The sequence below is a fragment of the Octopus sinensis genome, linkage group LG2 (assembly GCF_006345805.1).
Source record: "Octopus sinensis linkage group LG2, ASM634580v1, whole genome shotgun sequence".
Taxonomy (NCBI): Eukaryota; Metazoa; Mollusca; class Cephalopoda; order Octopoda; family Octopodidae; genus Octopus; species Octopus sinensis.
The window spans coordinates 165709446-165730657 of NC_042998.1; the positions used below are offsets into that span (position 1 = coordinate 165709446).

Consider the following 21212-nt stretch of genomic DNA (forward strand, 5'->3'; position numbering starts at 1 on the left):
CACTTCACTACCGAGCGCAGCTCTGTGTGCCTTGGGTATGTGCTGTGATTTGTTGTGATGCTCTGATGGTTATTGTATGGAAAGTGTTCTGCGTAGGATGTGTGCAGTGCCTAGTAGTGCAATTTTCTGTATGTTATATGTGTTTGTAAGTCCTGGTGTTTTGTTATGTATTTGTCTGAATATTTTTTTATCATGCCTAATGCACCTACTATGATAGGAATTGTTTCTGTTTTCAGATTCCACATTCTAGTTACCTCTATTTCCAGGTCTTTGTATTTTGAGAGTTTCTCCATTTCTTTTAGAGACACGTTGTCATCTGCCGGTATTGATACATCAATTAGAAAGCATTTTTTTCTTCATGATCTCTGACAACTATATCTGGTCTGTTGGCCTTAATTTCTCTATCTGTGTGTATCGGCATATCCCAGAGTATGGTTGCTTTCTCGTTTTCTGTGACCTTTTCTGGTGTGTGCCTATACCATCTTTTTTCTGTTGTTATTCCATAATGTTGGCATAGCTTCCAATGTATGTAGGTTCCAACTCTGTCATGTCTGTGAATATATTCCTTCTTAGCCAGGACTGGGCAGCTTATTATTATTATTATTATTATTATTATTATTATTATTATTATTATTATTATTATAAAAGGCAGCGAGCTGGCGGAACCTTTGGCACGCTGGCGAAATGCTCAGCGGTATTTCGCCCGTCGCTACATTCTGAGTTCAAATTCCGCCGAGTTCCTCTTTGCCTTTCATCCTTTCGGGGTCAATAAATTAAGTACCAGTTACGCACTGGGATCGATGTAATCGACTAGTCCCCTTCCTCCAAATTTCAGGCCTTGTGTCTTTAGTAGAAAGGATCATTACTACTACTACTACTACTACTACTACTACTACTACTACTACTACTACTACTACTACTACTACTACTATTATTATTACTATTATTATTTTCATTATCCTTTTCTTTCTATTCTGTTTCCATTTCTTGCCGAGTGTCTTCGTGACACCTAGGGCAGAGAAACGCTGTGTATACATTAGTAGGTCATTAAAATAAACACCCCAAGATTGTTAATTTACAAAGTCATGTGATAGAGAAAGAGGGAAGACAGAGAGAAAAAGGAAAACATAAAAAATAAAGAGGGGAAGGGAAGAAAATTCACAGCAACAATACTCTTCTCGATACGTGTGACGTACCAGTTAAGACAATCTTTTGCATTTCCTGTATGGATGTTAAGCCAGGGATCATTCTTAAATAATTTTCAGTTCCTTTTTTGATCATTCCAAGTGCTCCTAAAATCATTGGTTTTGTAAGTGTCTTGAGATGCCACATCCTTTCGATTTCGATTAGCAAATCTTTAAATTTTCTGAGTTTAACAAATTCTTTTGCCGAGATATTATGGTCACAAGGTGTGCTCGTGTCAATCAAGAAATAGACTTTATTGTTTTGGTCTTTCACAACAAAAACTAGTTTATTTGCTTCGATGGTCCGGTCTGTACATACTGGAAAGTCTCAAAGAATCGTTACATTTCCTCCCTCAGTTACAGCCTCAGGGTGGTGCTCGTACCATTTGTCAGCAGTTTTGATTTTATAATACTGACACATTATCCAATGAAGATATTGACCAACTCTGTCATGTCTTGATTTATACTCCTATTATTATTATTATTATTATTATTATTATTATTATTATTATTATTATTATTATTATTATTTAGAGCAGCGTGCTGGTAAAACCGTTAGCACGCGGGTCAAAATGTTTTACAGCTTATTTATTTACATCATTTTTAATTAAGCATCGTTTTGAATTAACCATCGTTTTGAATTATTTCGTAGCTTTGCGATTTTGATGATGTGATTGTTCATTTTTAGGATAACATTGTATGGTTAGGTGTGAGAGTTTGGGTCTGGTTATCATGAACATAAACCGTGTAGACTATTTGGGCCAAATATGGCCGGTTTAAATCATCACCTGATCATATCGAGCAAAAGCTTCACTGGCTCTTTTCTCACCTTTTTGTTGGAATCCACAGATTTTTCACTATGCCGGGAGGAATGGGGTCTTTTTATATTTTTAACATATATCGTTTCTGATCCTGTTTGCCACTTTTCTATTTCTTTGATATTGATCTGTACAACTTTAATGTCGTTTCAATGAAAAATATATACAATTTTACTGCTTGCAAATTCTAATTTGACTCTTAAAAATATTTGAAAGAATAATTCAGTTGGTTCATGAAATAAAAGACCTGTTTCTTCTTGAATAATGAACTCAAAAATAGAGAAACTGACTATTACTTCATGTTTCATATATTTCGCATGGAAGAAAAGGGTTTAATCAATAACAAAATTGTTACTCAGAAGCATCTTTTCTAAAACCAAAAAGGAGACTCCTTTATTACTGAAACATATATAAATGTTAAAAGCACAGCAAAACTGTTAATTATTTTCATAATTTATCATACAATTTCTGAATAGATTAAATATAATTCCTCAACCAATATTCAGCTTTTTTACTCTCTATACTTCTATTCCTTCCCGTTTGTTACACAGTCCATATTTAGCTGGTTGTAAGAAAGAACTAAAGGCGTTATAGGCTTGTCTGAATTTTACGCCGCAGATTGATGGACTAAGTAGAATAGAAACACACTTGGTAGTATCCTGGTTGCAAATATATACCATTTCTTGAGGTAGACCCCTAGAGAGCTGAGTCTATAACCCCAAAAGCCATGCGGATACACGTACAGAAACTCGTATTTCTTAATATAGAAAACAAGAGTACTTCATCCTACCTAAAGAAGTATATGGCTCAACTAAAAGATTAAAAGAATGATTGTTTCCAATACGGGTTGGGAAATAGCCAGGTGTTTATTTTTTCTTCGCCTAATTTTATGTTTAATTCTTCCTTTGATTCTACAGCGAAAACAATGTTCTAATTTGGTAATCACACCTTTCCCGGTATTTCTAGTGATTCTTCTGGTCTATGATTCACCAGAACCTTGAACAGAAAACCTTTGAACAAAAGGAATGTGTTGATAGATATATTTTAACCTCGGGTGATTTATTCAAGGCTAAATTTGTCTTATTTTAGTCTCAACAAAGCTCGACTTAAATATTTTAAAGAAAATAAACTATAAAAAAAACTGTGCAACACTCCCTTTACTATCTTTTCTGTTTATTCTGATCTCAAGGCAGTTGATACAGTCACTCTAATCTTTTCTTTCACTTCACATTGTTATTATTATTATTATTATTTTATTATTATTTAGAGCAGCGTGCTGGTAAAACCGTTAGCACGCGGGTCAAAATGTTTTACAGCTTATTTATTTACATCATTTTTAATTAAGCATCGTTTTGAATTATTTCGTAGCTTTGCGATTTTGATGATGTGATTGTTCATTTTTAGGATGACATCGTATGGAAGGTATGAGAGGTTGGGTCTGGTTATCATGAACATAAATCGTGTAGACTATTTGGGCCAAATATGGCAGGTTTAAATCTTCCTCTGATCATATCGAGAAAAAGCTTCACTGGCTCTTTTCTCACCTTTTTCTTGGAATCCACAGATTTTTCACTATTCCGGGAGGAATGGGGTCTTTTTATCTTTTTAAAATATATCGTTTCTGATCTTGTTTGCCACCTTCCTACCTTGATATTGATCTGTACAAATTTAAAGTCGTTTCAATGAAAAATATATACAATTTTTACTGCTTGCAAATTCTAATTTGATTCTTTAAAATATTTGAAAGAATAATTCAGTTGGTTCATGAAATAAAAGAACTTTTTCTTCTTGGAGAAAGAACTCAAAAATAGAGAAACTGACTATTACTTCATGTTTCGTATATTTCGCATGGAAGAAATGGGTTTAATCAATAAAAAAATTGTTACTCAGAAGCATCTTTTCTAAAACCAAAAAGGAGACTCCTTTATTACCGAAACATATATAAATGCTAAAAGAACAGCAAAACTGTTAATTATTTTCATATTTATCATACAATTTCTAAATAGATTAAATATAATTCCTCAACCAATATCCAGCTATTTTACTCTCTATACTTCTATTCCTTCCCGTTTGTTACACAGTCCATATTTAGCTGGTTGTAAGAAAGAACTAAAGGCGTTATAGGCTTGTCTGAATTTTACGCCGCAGATTGATGGACTAAGTAGAATAGAAACACACTTGGTAGTATCCTGGTTGCAAATATATACCATTTCTTGAGGTAGACCCCTAGAGAGCTGAGTCTATAACCCCAAAAGCCATGCGGATACACGTACAGAAACTCGTATTTCTTAATATAGAAAACAAGAGTACTTCATCCTACCTAAAGAAGTATATGGCTCAACTAAAAGATTAAAAGAATGATTGTTTCCAATACGGGTTGGGAAATAGCCAGGTGTTTATTTTTTCTTCGCCTAATTTTATGTTTAATTCTTCCTTTGATTCTACAGCGAAAACAATGTTCTAATTTGGTAATCACACCTTTCCCGGTATTTCTAGTGATTCTTCTGGTCTATGATTCACCAGAACCTTGAACAGAAAACCTTTGAACAAAAGGAATGTGTTGATAGATATATTTTAACCTCGGGTGATTTATTCAAGGCTAAATTTGTCTTATTTTAGTCTCAACAAAGCTCGACTTAAATATTTTAAAGAAAATAAACTATAAAAAAAACTGTGCAACACTCCCTTTACTATCTTTTCTGTTTATTCTGATCTCAAGGCAGTTGATACAGTCACTCTAATCTTTTCTTTCACTTCACATTGTTATTATTATTATTATTATTATATTATTATTATTATTATTATTATTATTATTATTATTATTATTTCTTTTTCTGATGCTCGTTTTCTTTATGTCTCCTTTCCTCTCCCTTACTAAAAATATCCCTGGCATCTAATCTTAGCGCACATAGAAAATGTCAGCCAAAAAAGTATTTACTGCTTTAAGTCGTTTGTCAAAAATGTCTCAAGGTTGATTTGTCACCGTACATGAAATTTTCTGGCTAGAAAATCGATAACCCGCAATTTTGCCAACTCAAATAAACCCGTTAGATTCACTAGCTGCTCTATAATTATACCCGCTCGTACACACGCATTTATACATACATACATACACAAATACATATATGTTTGTATTTATACATACGTACTCATACAAACACATAAACGCATACATACGTACATATATACTTTCAGACATTATAGCATACATTAACCCGTATATTGACTCTTACTTTCAAGGATACGCTCTTGCAAGCCGCGAACAAGAAATAACAAAATACCTGATACACAACAGGATAGGGATGAAGGTGAAACACCCAGATGTGATAATTGATTCGGATATTGAAAAGTAAACATCGTAAACGGCTGCTCAAAAATGTTATCTAGCAGCTTTCTATCAATGTGCTATGATGCAGCGGCCATAACATTCGTCCCAGTAGCACAGTAATAGAAGTCAGTTGTCCAACGAAATCTGTAGGTATTACACCCGAACTATAACTTTACACATACACACACACACACACACATATATATATATATATACATATATATATATATATATATATATATATCAGACGGAACCTGAAGGAAGCCCCTCGTATGTATACGTGTGTGTTTGCGTGTGTGTGTCTGCTTGTCCCCTATCACCACTTGACAACCGGTGTTGGTGTGTTTACGTCCCCATCATCTAGCGGTTCGGCATAAGAGACCGATAGAATAAGTGTCAAGCTTAAAAATAAGTACTGGGGTCGATTCATTCGACTAAAAATTCAAGGCTGTGCCCCAGCATGGCCGCAGGCCAATGACTGAAACAAAGATAAAAGATAAAAGATATATAAATACACACACACACACGCACGCACACACATACATACGTACATGTACATACACTTTCAAACAAGTTCTCACACGTTCCAAAATTACGCATGCAAATTAGCATGCATGCTTACATACATACATACATACATACATACATGTTTATACTAGCAAGAATAAATAGGCACATAAAACATACAAACACCAGTACACGTGTACAGCAAATACATTCACACTTATACATATACATACACCAACTAAGTTTAGCCTTCCAAAAATGTTAAAAAATCTGTCATTGATTTACGTTGAAGTGACAAAGAACTATCACGTGTCCTTCTACCAGTGACCGGATAGAGTGTGGTACAGGGGTGATGAAGGGTTTTTTGTGAAATCAGGCCAAACATGAGGATTTTGCTAAGCTAGTTCATGGCCACAATAAAATAAAACCAACACACATTTACACACTCACGCAGCGGCTTTCTGCTTCGCTGTTTCTATTTCAGAAATTAAAGCACATTCATGTAATCTGAATTGTAGATAACATATACAATTTTAGCCTCGCTGCGTCTTTTCCAGTTTTTTAACCCTTTTACTGGGAAAATCAGATACATCCACTCAAAATTTCACTACCCTTAACTGGGGAAAGTAGTTTTATATACCAATCTATCTTTTGTTAAAGAATGTCGTATTTTTTACTTGTTTCAGTCATTGGACTGCAGCCATGCTGGGGCACCGCCTTCGAGGACTTAGTCGATCAAATCATCCCCCAGTTCTCACTTATTCTATCGCCCTCGTTCTGGTACTTATTCTATCACCCTCGTTCTGCCTAGGTACTAAGTTACGGGAACATAAACAAACCAACACCGGTGGTTAAGCGGTGATGGGGACAAACACAAACATAAACACCCACCCCCACACACACACACACAGATATATATATATATATATATATATATATATATATATATATGTGTGTGTGTGTGGTGTGTGTGTGTGTGTGTGTGTACATACGACGGACTTCTTTCAGTTTCCATTTGCAAGGCACTAGTCAGTCCTGGGCCGTAATAGAAGACACTTGCCCAAAGTTCCTCGAAGTATGATTGGGTCTGGAACTACGTGGTTGGGAAGCAAATTTCTTACCACACAGCCACGCCAAATATGTCTTAGGCAACGTATCTTGCAGAAAATACCAATTCTATATTTTTTTAGTAGATATTTAACGTCCTTAGTGGAGTAACCATGAAATTTAATTTTGCAATTAAAGAGTTAATAAATATAAATAAATATTATTTTTCCCTAGGTAGAAAAATTAAATTGAGATTTACATGACTAGTGTTGCCTTTTGTAGACGTCCAGTAGCGACATAACAACCGAATCTTACTGACAGTGATATATAGAACTTCAGAAGGCAGCGAGCTGGCAGAAACGTTAGCACGCCGGGCGAAATGCGTAGCCGTATTTCGTCTGCCGTTACGTTCTGAGTTCAAATTACGCCGAGGTCGACTTTGCCTTTTATCCTTTCGGGGTCGATAAATTAAGTACCAGTTACTCACTGGGGTCGATGTAATCGTCTCAATCCGTTTGTCTGTCGTTGTTTGTCCCCTCTGTGTTTAGCCCCTTGTGTGCAGTAAAGAAATAGATATATAGAACTTCAGTGGCATTTCAGGTACGAATAGCCAGTACGTGTCTTGAAAAATGAGTAACAGTGATAGAATCAGTATTTATAACAAAAGGCAATCTTTATGCCCAAGTTTACGTGAATGTTTTTGTTAGAACACTGAATATTGCGTTATTTACTTTGTGAGAACCTCTCATATGGACATGTGGTAGATAAAAGCATTTTTATTTATATCATTGACGAACGAGAACCATAACTGCCAGAGCACCTGATTTCATGCGCAGACAGGATGCCGAATGCATTCTTGCCGAAGGACAAGAAGCCGAACGGACACAATTTCGAACGGATATAAGGCCGAACGGATACAATGCCGAACGGACATAAAGCCGAACGGACACAATAATATAAAAGAAAACATTCCCACCTACATAGTTTAATTAGACTGTCAAATGTTCGTATTGTAGGAATAAAATGTTCATTATGTATACTAATTTTCGGATATCTTTTCGGCATCTTGTCCACCGTAACTGACAGAGCACTTGATTTCGCCTTGTTTGGGGCTCCTCGGTTGAAGACTTCCGGCAGCGACATAGCAGCCGAATCTTACTCTACGATATATAAAATTGCAGTATCTCTTCATGTGTTGATGTCTTAAATAACCAGTGGGCTTATTAAGAAATAATTAATAGCGACAGAAGCAGTGTTAATACCCAGAGACGATGTCCGAGACTCACCGGATAAAAAGTACTCATTTTATCTGCCCACCGAGTGGTTGATAGCTTATAGTTATTTATATCAGGCACAATCCAAATGTCAACTAAGATAGATATACCCTTCCTTGCATATCAGTGCATTCGCCGAAAACGTAGTTAATTAATTAATTAATCAATGACGCACTACACAGTATTTATCGGAAAATTTGAAATTCTAATTATGCTGAAATATTTGTTATAATACATTGTCAAATATCTCAAATGAGACTAGGAATAAGAAAAGGTGGAACAGTCAAGTCAAGGCCGTCTTAACGTAATAGACTCCTGGCACGGAAATCTATTGATGATTTTACTGACAAAAAGCCACAGCATGTGTGCGTGTGTGTGTGCGTGTGCATGCGTATAAAATCGTGTGTAAATATCAGAAAAAGAAGAGATAATTATGTATTATTATATGATTTTAAATATAAAAGTGTATTAAATAGATTTTTGAAATACAAATTTATATAATCATAGGTAAGTTTATAAAAGAAACACGTTGGTTGATGTAGTTCTAGATACAGTACATCTAGCGGAAAAAGTGGAACGGTTGTGGGTAGAATTAATGCCTCTAACGATAAGCCTGTTCGATCAAAACTAACGTAGGTCTAAGCAACAGCAACAGCAGTGATATGGTTGAGTGAAGATGGGATAGAAAATTAGATCTGTGGCACTGTAAAGCAGTGGTTCTTAACAAGGGTCCATATGGCCCCTGGGATTCATATAAGATTTTGGGGAGTTCACGCAAGCAAAATAGTAATATGAGGATCCACAGTATTATTTTAAGGGTCCACGAAAAAATTTTGCTTTAGATGTACTTATTGCAAGAAACAGCTAGATTTCTATCTCCGACGCTTAACATAGTTCTACATGGTTCTTATTAGCGTATGCAAATGAAAGTATAAAGGACAAAATAGGAATTTGAATGGCTATGGGTATCCACCGGAGTAAAATAGTAATCAAAGGAGTCCATAGCTAAAAACATGATTGAGAACTACTGCTATAAAGCACAAAACGGATACAATATAAACACATTCGTTTCCATATCACATGATGAGAACAACAACGTTGCTTTCTGGTTTCCCACGGGCCAATCACTGATTCGCAATGTTTCAGACAGCGAGAATGGCAAGTATGTGTCTTAATTCAAGGCAAAGCAAATACCTTGAAGGACATCGTTTGCAAACCACATACATACATAGACATTCATACATATGTACGCATACGTATATACATACATACACACACGTACACACGCGCGCGCACGCAACACACACACACACACCCAACAACAACACACACACACACACATCAACATAACACAACCTGCAAATTTCACTTTTAAAATATGCACTTTAAAGAGGAACAAGGTTGGTTTGTGGGAAGGAAGAGGCACCAAATTGTAGTTATGTCAAGACTTCGTAGATGTAAAAGGCATCACATTTAAGAATGATTAAAATATTTTCCAGTTAAATATGAATATAAAATGTAAAATCATTCGATAAAAATATAGGACTATCCACGGATATTCTGGTAGTATTAATGAATATAAATATAAATATATTGCTTTTCTCTTTTTTCTTCCACCGAGAGAAAACTAAAAAATAAAAGAAATGATTCTCTTCCCAGATGTACAATGTAAATAGAGCCTCCCTTCCTCTCTCTCTCTCTCTCTCTCTCTCTCTCCCTCTCTCTCTCCCTCCTCCCTCGCTCCCTCCTTCTCTCTCTCTCTCTCTCTCCTCTCTCTCTCTCTCTCTCTCTCTCTCTCTCTCTCTCTCTCTGCCATAATAGCGAATCCAGCATTCAACAAACACGCATTTATCAAGGTACAGTGAAGATATATAAGACATTCTAAAGATTCTCCATCTGAGATTCTTAAGATGAATAGATGCTTACACGTGTGTGTGTACATCGGCATCTCAGACAACACACCAACTCAACCACATATTTACAAACACCGTGAACTCTCTTAAGAAGTCTTATCTGGGTATCGTCCAAGGGTGTGATATGTATGAATAGCTGCGTAAGTGTATATGTGTATGTATGTGTGTGTGCATGTGCGTTTGTGTGTGTGAATGTGTGCGTGTATAAATATTTTATATACACATGCATGTATTCACATATACTTACACAGACAGACAGACAGTTAGATAAATAGATAGATATAAACACAGATATACATAGAAGCATACATACATACATACATACATACATACATACATACATACATACATACATACATACATACATACATACATACATACATACATACAGAAACTTTCACATCCCCTCCAACTTTTATACCTCAAAGCATGGAGTTTCTTTTCCACTTCCAGCTAGAGAGAGTCCAGTAATATTATTTTAACTAAACGGTCTGTTACGCGTAATTAATACCTAGTGACAGGCCGAAATAAGATGACCAGTAAACCCGTGAAACTGCAGGTTATACATCAGAGTGCCCCTCATCCAGAAGGACAGCTAGTGAGAAAAGCTAGTTGGTTTTACTCTACGCCCTGACACCAAACAAGGCTATTTCTGCGTCCCCACAGATTGAATGAAACCACGTATGCTAGTTAACTCATAGCTGGGGCCCTGACAAGAGCTAATGCTCTGGGTTAGGGTTGGACTAGGAACAATAATAGCTAACAGGTGGTTCCACAGTATTCAAAAACCTAGGACTCTCGAAGCAGAGCTCTACAACCGGATACAGTTTTAAGCCAATTCAAAGAATTCATTACACAATGAGGATTTTAGATAATCGAACATACGTGTATATATCTTAGCTCTCATCTTGGTACAGTGTACATTAAATGACATATATATATACATATATATGTATCATTTAATGTACACTGTTTCAAGATAAGAGCTACTAACAGTTTCTTGTTATGAAGACATATGGCTAGGCAGGTTTTTATTACGCGTTTTGTGTCTCCAAGCAATTTACGGGCTTTGAGCACATGGTCACTTCTATTTGAAAATCTAGCGTCCTGATTTTGAAATTGAACAAATCATGTTTTCGGAGCCTAAGAATTGCTAGGAGACACAAGGCAGGTTATAAAAACTTGCATGATAACATGTCTTCATAACAAGGAACTATTAGTAGCTCTTATTTTTATGCAGTATACATTAAATATTAATCTCTCATTGGACGGAGTAGTTTTTTTGTTGATCTTACCTAAACGAAGCAGTAAGTGTATATATATATATATGTGTGTGTGTGTGTGTGTGTGCGCGTGTGTGTGTGTGTGTGTGTATGTATGTATGTATGTATGCGTGTATACACTTATATATATATACACTTTTCTAAACAAAACTGTCCGACGAACGGGAACGTGAAACTCTGAGTACAGTTTTTGTGATATTTTGCTGCTTTTTAATAAAGTATATATATATATATATATATATATATATATATAATATATATATATATATATATATATATATATATAATATATATATATATACATGCATATATACATGCATACATACATACATACATACATACATACATACATACATACATACATCATACATACATACATACATACATACATACATACATAACCACTGCCTAAATACTAATCTGAGAAATTAGGCTTCTCAAAACCAAAAAGAGGAAAGCTAAATCAAAGACTACAATTCATCACTGGAACGGTAAAAATATGTAAAACTTTCCAGAAGTTTATCATTTAAATATATATGAGCATGTCTAGATATACAACTATATGCATGAGAATACATATATAAAGCATACATACATTCATACGGACATACATACATATATACATACATACACGCATGCATACAATACATACATACATACATACATACACATACATACATACATACATACATACATACATACATACATACATACATACATACATACATACATACATACATACATACATACATACAAAAGCAATTTCAGAGGCGTACATGGTATTGTCAAAAGGACAAAAATAGTATACGGATACAGCAAATGTAAGCACTTTTACAAAAAAAACAGCAATTACTTGTTGGTGAATAGGGCGCATACAAAACTTCCTTATAGAACATATTTTGGGTTTTCTCGCGAGTTGCAAAAACAAATAGGTTACGTTGGCTCCCCACTCGAGTGCAGCCAAAATATAGTTGACCATACGAGAAGCACGGTTCTTCTAAATTAAGCCCTACGACCGTCAGCGTCTGGCCATATATTTTGTTAATCGACATGACGAAAATGAGCCGGAGAGGGAATTCCAGCCTTCTCAATGTGAAAGGAATGTCTTTACCGGATGGTATGAAGACAGTATCCCCCAACCACATCCTGTAAGCATTTATTTCTTTATTGCCCACAGGGGGCTAAACATAGAGAGGACAAACAAAGGGATTAAGTCGATTACATCGACCCCAGTGCGTAACTGGTATATATTTAATCGCCCCCGAAAGGATGAAAGGCAAAGTCGACCTCGGCGGAATTTGAACTCAGGACGTAGCGGCAGACTAAATACCTATTTCTTTACTACCCACAAGGGGCTAAACACAGAGAGGACAAACAAGAACAGACAAACGGATTAAGTCGATTATATTGACCCCAGTGCGTAACTGGTACTTATTTAATCGACCCCAAAAGGATGAAAGGCAAAGTCGACCTCGGCGGAATTTGAACTCAGGACGTAGCGACAGACGAAATACCTATTTCTTTACTACCCACAAGGGGCTAAACACAGACAGGACAAACAAGGACAGACAAACGGATTAAGTCGATTATATCGATCCTAGTGCGTAACTGGTACTTAATTTATCGACCCCGAAAGGATGAAAGGCAAAGTCGACCTCGGCGGAATTTGAACTCAGAACGTAATGGCAGACGAAATACCGCTAAGCATTTCGACCGGCGTGCTAACGATTCTGCCAGCTCGCCGCCCTGTAAGTAGTGTTGCCTCAGTAACATGTGGCATCGCCTTTTGGACGACCAGACGCATGTCGTTACAAAGCCTGGGGAGTTCAAAATTCCTGAGGATCACGACAGGGGCACTTTTCTTAAGTCGCAATAAGTGTGGTGGTAACCCGGGAGGGTCTAGGGAGTTAAGAAATTCTGTAGGGTAATTAACTCCCTATTCCACACTTAACTGTGGTACAATTACGCGAGGGAGACAACCGGGTGCAAAATTAAATTCAATAAAGTTAACTAAGCAAATTAAAGTTTAGCCAGGGGGATTTTAAAATTCGCTACTCCATTTGTAGGACATGAGTAACCGATGCGTCAACTTTCTTTTAAATTGACTGTTATTTCTAGAAGTTAAAATGCGTTGCTGCGACCATAATATGAACTTTAAAAGTAGTCCAAAGGGGCTCACTGCCTTCCTTATAGGGTTCCCATTCAGAATTCAAGTGATAACGAATGTGCGATACTTTATCTTATGGCAGGCAATAACCATAATAAAATCCCGAGGTTCTGATGCTGTTTTATTGTGGCTGTTTGAACTTTTATGGGTTAATGGTTTAGGCTCATTGTTCCCGAGGAGGTCCTCTTGCTGAATTGAAATGGAAGTAAATGTGCTTTACTGTATCTTCATCTGTAGTAAATGAATAACAACTGAGTCGAAATTCATTTTATAGGACTACCAATAGCCAAATTCAATAAATGATTCGCCGGGGCTTACTGCTCCATGGGGGTTCCCTTGCTTGATCCGGGTATAGACAGTTTTTTCAACATCATCTTTAGGCAATGGGTGATCAATGTGCCCCATAACGTTAAAATCGAACTCCAAAAGTTATCAAGTACTAATACAGTGTTAATGTGAACTTCAACATATAAGCCGAAGGGGTTTAGTGCTCCACCAGGGGTACCCTTGATAAGTTCAAGTAAAAGTTCATGTGTTCACCTTCCTCTGTGAGCCATGGGTAATCAATATGTCTCGTTTCGTGAAAACCAAACGCTAACCCAAGCAGTTATGATGTTTGCTTGCATTGATGATATCAACTTCAACATTCATCAAAATCGCTTTACTGCCCCCCCCCCTTCCCCAAGGGGTCCTCTACCTGAATTTCTGCGCAAGTGCATGTCTGCAACTTTATTTGTGGGCCATAAGCAGACAAAAGATTAATTTTGGTGAAGATGGGAAGCAAACTGCAGGGACTATGGGGCCTTTATGCAGTAATCCAAGAGAGGGGCTTAAGGGGTTATCTACCCTTGGGGGCCCACAATCGGAAAAATAAAATAGCTTATGGCGCGTAATAGGACTTCAGAAACTTATGCATGAAATTTGGTACAAATCGATTGTAAAATGTAGAAATTCATGGAGTTACACAGAAATATATTTTCGTCTTTTGTGGAGGTTTTTTTTTTGTTTTTTAGAGTGTGAAAGGGGTGAGAAGAGCAAACATCTTTTATTACTATTTCTTACTATTATCCTTAGTTGATTATTAAATGGAAAAAGCAAAAGATGGGGTTATGAGAACTCAGAAAGTTAAAAGTTAATTGGTGGAAGAGGCGTTGTTCAGAAGTAAGGCATAGTAAGTGCGATAAAAGAGAGCAGTCGTGTGCATTAATATTTTAGCAGAGGATATCTAAACTCTATGGGAGAAATAAGGACCATTGAGCCTTTTGCACTTTGTTTGTAAATGGGAAATTTACCTTTTTTGTTTTAGGTGTAGAATAGTGAATGTGTGTACGAAAATTAAGTACTGAATATATTTACATTTGTTTTCTTCGCATTTCATGTTTTGTATAACTGTTTAAGATTCCTGGACTTCTTAAACCTGGAGAGTAAACTCAGTACTTGTATGTCATCTTAGCTTTTTAAATAGTTTTGGATTGTTATAAGACGGTATTAAAGAGTTTTCGGGATAAAACGTGCGTTATTCATAAATATATGATGTAGAGTTGCTGATGTGTTTGCTTAAGCATCAGGTTTTTGTGGTTCTTTTACATAATCAAGGAGAATCAAATTTATAGAGGAAGAGAAAAATAGGTTTACCTCTATCCCATAGTTGTAGACATGGTTGTGTGTTCAGAAGCTCGCTTTGCAACCATGTGGTTTAGGGTTCAGTCCTACTGCGCGACACCTTAAACAAGTATCTTCTACTATATCCCCGAGCCGCCCAATGCCTTCTGAATGGTTTTGGTAGACAGAAACTGTGTGGAAGCCCTTCGTATATGTATGTGTTTGTGCTTGACACACACCTCACTGCTTAACAGCCAGTGTTAATTTGTCTACGCCCCTGTAAATTAGTAGGTCGGTAAAAGAAATTGATAGAATAAGTACCATACTTTAAAAAAAATAAGTCCTGGGATCGATTTGTTCGACTAAAGCCTTCTGGGTTGTGCCTCAGCATAACCACTGGCCAATGACTGGAACAAATCAAAGGCAAAAACTAAAAAATTGCTAGAAGTCATCTGAAACATTTCGTAGAAACCATCAGGAGATTTTCATTAGCAACCAATCTATTTCTTTGTTATTGTTCTTTATTGATTTCTAATTTTCTTCTTTTCTATTTTTTCCCACATTTCAGGCCATTTTATGGCAATTTGAAAAACTGGCGAGTCGTCTTGGCTGAGGGAAACTTAGAGGTGAAAAGTGGGTCTGAAGTTTATCGCAAACTATCAAAAATTATCAGTGTAAGTCTAATCCTTCACGTATCTTTGAATCTGCACTCCTCATCTTCTTTTACTTTCTACTCCTATTCTTGTTTCCACCTTTAATACTTTAAGTTCAATTAAATTAAATTAATTTAATTCAATTTAATTTAATTGAACTTAATTTAATTTAATACACCCATTTTTTTTTTTACCGCCTTATTTCTCTACTGCTTTAAAAGAAAATTCTTTTACTGCTTTAATTCTTTCTTTTGGGCTTATCCGAGCATGAATGCTTCAATAGGAAAGCACAAAACATTGTGCTAGCCTGGTACGCGATGATGTCTGTCTTTCTGTATTTTTCCCCTGACGAAGGAGGTATTATCTTGATGCACCCTAGTGCTTTAAACATAATAATACACCCCTGAAATGGCCATAGAGATTAAGTAAATATGGTTTCCTCTTTTTTAACTATAAGGCTTCTCTTACTTGAATAATTTTATAAGATTTCTAAACGATGAACTTTTATTTTATTTACATGATATATATTATATATTTTTTATATGCCTCCTATATATATATATATATATATATATATATTTTTATATATTTTTATATACCTATATATTTTTATATATTACTTTATATTATATTTTTACTTTCTAGATGTTGTAATGTTTTTTTTTTAAATGTATTTTTCTGAATCGCTAAAGTATTAACTCTAAACCGTGATGAACTTTTTTCGCGCACCTTATTATATGCTTATTGCTTGTACAGATGAATTATGTTCCATCTTGCGGGATGTTTAAATGTATATTCTATGATTAAATGCTCGAATTATGAAATGTTATGCGGATGACTTGCATTTGTTTGTTCTTTAACCTTAGTTTGATACATATGTATATATATATATATATATATATATATATATATATATATATATATATTAATATATATATATATATATATATATATATATAATATTATATATATATATATTATATATATTATACTTAAATATTTGTTGCAAGATTTTTTATGTGAAGTCGTGTGTTGAAACAGATATTGTTATATTTCGGAATGGTCATATTGCCAGTTTAGCCATAAAAACACACGCACTATATATTTGGTGTTATTTTGCTTCAGTGTTATTTATTTTTTACATTAATCTTAATTATTTCGGCCAGAGTTCTTTCGTCACACTCCTGTGACCGCATCAGTGGTCCTTGTTTCTTCTCACTTATTTGTGTCTCTCCTTACTAACCGTCAGCCATTTTGTATTTCTGACGGATAGTAAGGAGAGACACAAATAAGTGAGGAGAAAACAAAGGACCACTGATGCAGTCACAGGAGTTGTACGAAAGAACTCTGGCCGAAATAAGATTAGATTAATGTAAAAAATAAATAACACTGAAGCAAAATAACACCAAATATATAGTGCGTGTGTTTTTATTGGATAAACTGGCAATATGACCATTCCGAAATATAACAATATATATATATATATATATCAATGTATGTATAAATGTATGTATATATATACACACATATATGTATGTATATATGTATATACATATATATAGTAATATTATACATATATATATGTATATATTATACATATATTGTATACAAATGTATATACGTATATATTCTATCGGCCTCTTTTGCCCGAACCGTTACGTTACGGAGACTGCAGTGGTCTTGCTATATATATATATATATTATATATATATATATAATATATATATATATAATATATATATATATATATCTGTAACTACATGTGGATTGTTGGCGATTTTTTTCCTCCGTCTTGCTTTTCTTTTGGACTTTCTTCTGTATCCTGTTTCTGAAGAAGAGGTTTGCTCGTAACGTAAAAACCCCTTTCTTTCCTTCCATGAGCGTCTTTAAATACTTTGCAATACCACGTCCTTGTGTTTTAGTTTTATCTTTTTGTTTTTTCTTCGATTTTTGGTGTGAGGGATTACATATATATATATATATATATATATAGAGAGAGAGAGAGAGAGAGAGAGAGAGAAGAGAGAAAGAGATACATACATACATACATATATTTATATATACATATACATACATATCATATATATAATATATATACATATATATATATATATTATATATATATATATATATATATTTATATACATATATATATATATAATATATATTATTATATATATACATATATAATATAATATTATATATATTATATATATCATATATATATATATAATATATATATATATATATATATATATATATAATATATATATATATATATATATATATATATATATATATATATATACATATATTTAATACAATTATAAATAAGGACAAAAGAAAAATTTTTTCTTTGCCAATATGCTGAAAAATAGACGCTAACTCGTCTAACCACATCAAATATTTTCACTACATTATTACACCATCTGTGTAATAATATAGTGTAATAACATGGTGTAATAATATAGTGAAAATATCTTATGTGGTTAGACGATTTAGCGTCTAGTTTTCAGTATACTGGCAAAGAAAAAAATTTATTTGCTCATTTTTTATATTTATATTTTCACCTTAAAAGGTACTTTTCATATGCTGGCCACTGATAGAATATTTCAGTAAAAATATTATGTTTATATTATGTTTAGAACTATACATATATTTGTATACATATATATACATATATTTATATACCATATATATATATATATATATATACATATATTTATACATATATACATATATACATACATATATATATATATATATATATTATATATATATATATATATATATATATATATATATACAGAGAGAGAGAGAATAATAAGGTAGTCAGAATTTTGATGATTATATATTTTTTTATTTGCATTTTTTAGCGCTTTCTTAAGTTATCGGATTTATCAAAAAATGTTTTTAAAGTTAGATTTCTTAGTCTTTTTATATATAAAGTATAAAGAATTTTGTGGGGTTTACCAAGCAAAGGAGAAGTATATTTTTTTAGAAGTAGGTAAAGGTAAAGAGGTGTGGCTTTTGTATTGGTATGGCCAGGCGTGTTTGTTTAGTATTTAATGGCCTTTTAAGGTGGGAAGGAAAAATGAAATTTTGTATTCGAATTTGGTCAAGGTTTTAATAAAAAAAACTAGATATTGTTTTTGATTTTTTTTTTCAGTAGAAATCATAATTGTATTTCAAGGTCTTGATCTTTTATATTCATTAAAGAATATTTGTATGGATGCGATCAACTTTTTTTTATTGAAATTCTAGTCGTTTTCGAAAGTGATTTTTCTATTTCACACAGCAATTATATATATATATATATATATATATAGGGAAAGTTTATGAAAAAAACAAAAGACGAAGACAGGTGGTGTACAAAACAAACAGATGTATTAGTATAACGGTCAGGAATAGAAAAAGTCTTTTACGTTTCGAGCCTAGGCTATTCTACAGAAAGGTACACAGAAAAAAAAACAAGGAAAGAAAAAAATGTGTGTAGTGGCTAACGATATATATATATATATATATATATATACATGCACATATATATATATATATATATAATATATATATATATATATATATATATATATATATATATATATATATATATATATATATATAATATATATATATATATTATATATATAATATATATATATTATATATATATATATATATATATATATATATATATACGCTCATATTTGTGCACACATGCACACATGCACACACCACACATACATATGTACACATTATGATTTTTTTAATAATTAATTAATATAATTAAAGATTCATCTCTGTGATTAAATAGATTTGGAAAGTTTTGGTCATTTTAGCTACTACTCTTGATTTTTGTCTGAGTATTTGTCCTTCAGACTACAAAATAGAATTTCAAAAAAAAAGCAGTACACAATGCTGTTACAATTATATTTCCAAATTCATCTTATTTCTGTTTGGCCGCTTTGTTTTGAATATATTTTAAAGCTCCTACCAAGAATTTTCTAAAGGAGAAAGAGATCCAAATACAAAAGGAGAAAGCAGCTGTTCTTATAAAATATCTGAATCTGGAGTGTTTTACAAGAAGTGGAAGAGCTACCTCGATGACTGCTTCATTTTGGGGGATAGACCAAAAGAAGACCTACGAACATTTCACAATACCCCCAACACACTGTACCCATCTATCAAATTCACAACAGAAACCAACTACAATGGACTGCCATTTCTAGCCATTCACATCAAAATACACAAGTCCACTGTCACAACAGACATATTTTACAAATAAGCAGACACACACCAATATTTAAATTTCTACTCTTGTCACCCCTTGCACATCAAAAGGAACATCCCATACAGTATGGCAAGATGCATCTTCACCATAGCAACTGACCCACAAATGCGCCAGATTAGACTTGATGAACTCAAAAACTTCTTACAAGAAGAAAATTACCCTGTGAAACTTATAAATAATGGAATCTCGAAAGCAATGAAATTAGACATCACACAACTTAGGACTCCAAAGGAAAAACCAAGGAACATACTATTCCATTTATTAACGCATACAACTCTGGAATAACCAATATTTTCCACGTTATGCAATCAAACCTACCAATACTCTTACAGAGCTCCACAATGAGAAAAGTGATAGACAAAAACTACCTGAGAAATAGTAAACGCCAGCAAAAAAAACCTTAAAAACAACTTACAAGAGTTAAATTCACAGCAGAGAATGAAACAGAATTCTCCGTAAAGGAATGTGAAGACAGTAGATGTGAAATATGCAACAACAACACTAACTACAAATATATAGACGGGGACACCCACATAAAATTTAAGAGTGGATTCTTACTCAAATATGAACTGCAAGACACAAAACTTTATATGCTACATTGCTTGCCCCAAATGCAAGGAGAATTATATTGGAGAAACCAATAATTCCCTTTGCCAACGCGCAAGAATTGATAGTATATTCCACAAGAGGAGATAAGGAAAATTTCACTGAGCAAACACTTGGAAATATGTGGAGAAGAAAAATTCAAAATCTTCCCCTTCTACAAATGCTCAAGGAACGACCCAAACTTCCGAAAAACAAAGGAACTACACTTCATAAGAAGTTCACACCAAAATTAAACGTTTGAAAAAGGAAACATTTGAAAATATGCGAAATAAAATTCAAAGTTCCGAAAGATAACGGGACTACACTTCACAAAATAAGTCATCAACAAAAATTAACATAACGATATATTTTTTGAAATTCCACCTGTGAGAATTCCATATGAATTTGATTGTATATATGTTAAAGATGATCTCAAACCATTGCTAAAACCTTTTTACTAACATTGTTGTTGTACTTTGCAAAACACTCGAGATTCCGAAATTCAATAAGAACAGCTGCTTTCCCTCTTTTGTACTTGGCTCTCTTTCTCCTTTAGAAAGTTC

General features: G+C 33.9%; 1 protein-coding gene across 1 annotated transcript in view; it reads left to right on the forward strand.

Annotated features, from left to right (window-relative positions):
- Positions 1 to 21212, forward strand: part of LOC115232392 (serine protease 42) — an 87583-nt gene that overhangs the window by 60223 nt on the left and 6148 nt on the right. The window contains exon 3 of the mRNA XM_029802249.2: positions 15692 to 15797. Coding sequence (XP_029658109.2) covers positions 15692 to 15797 — 106 coding nt within the window. The remainder of the gene's footprint in view (positions 1 to 15691; positions 15798 to 21212) is intronic.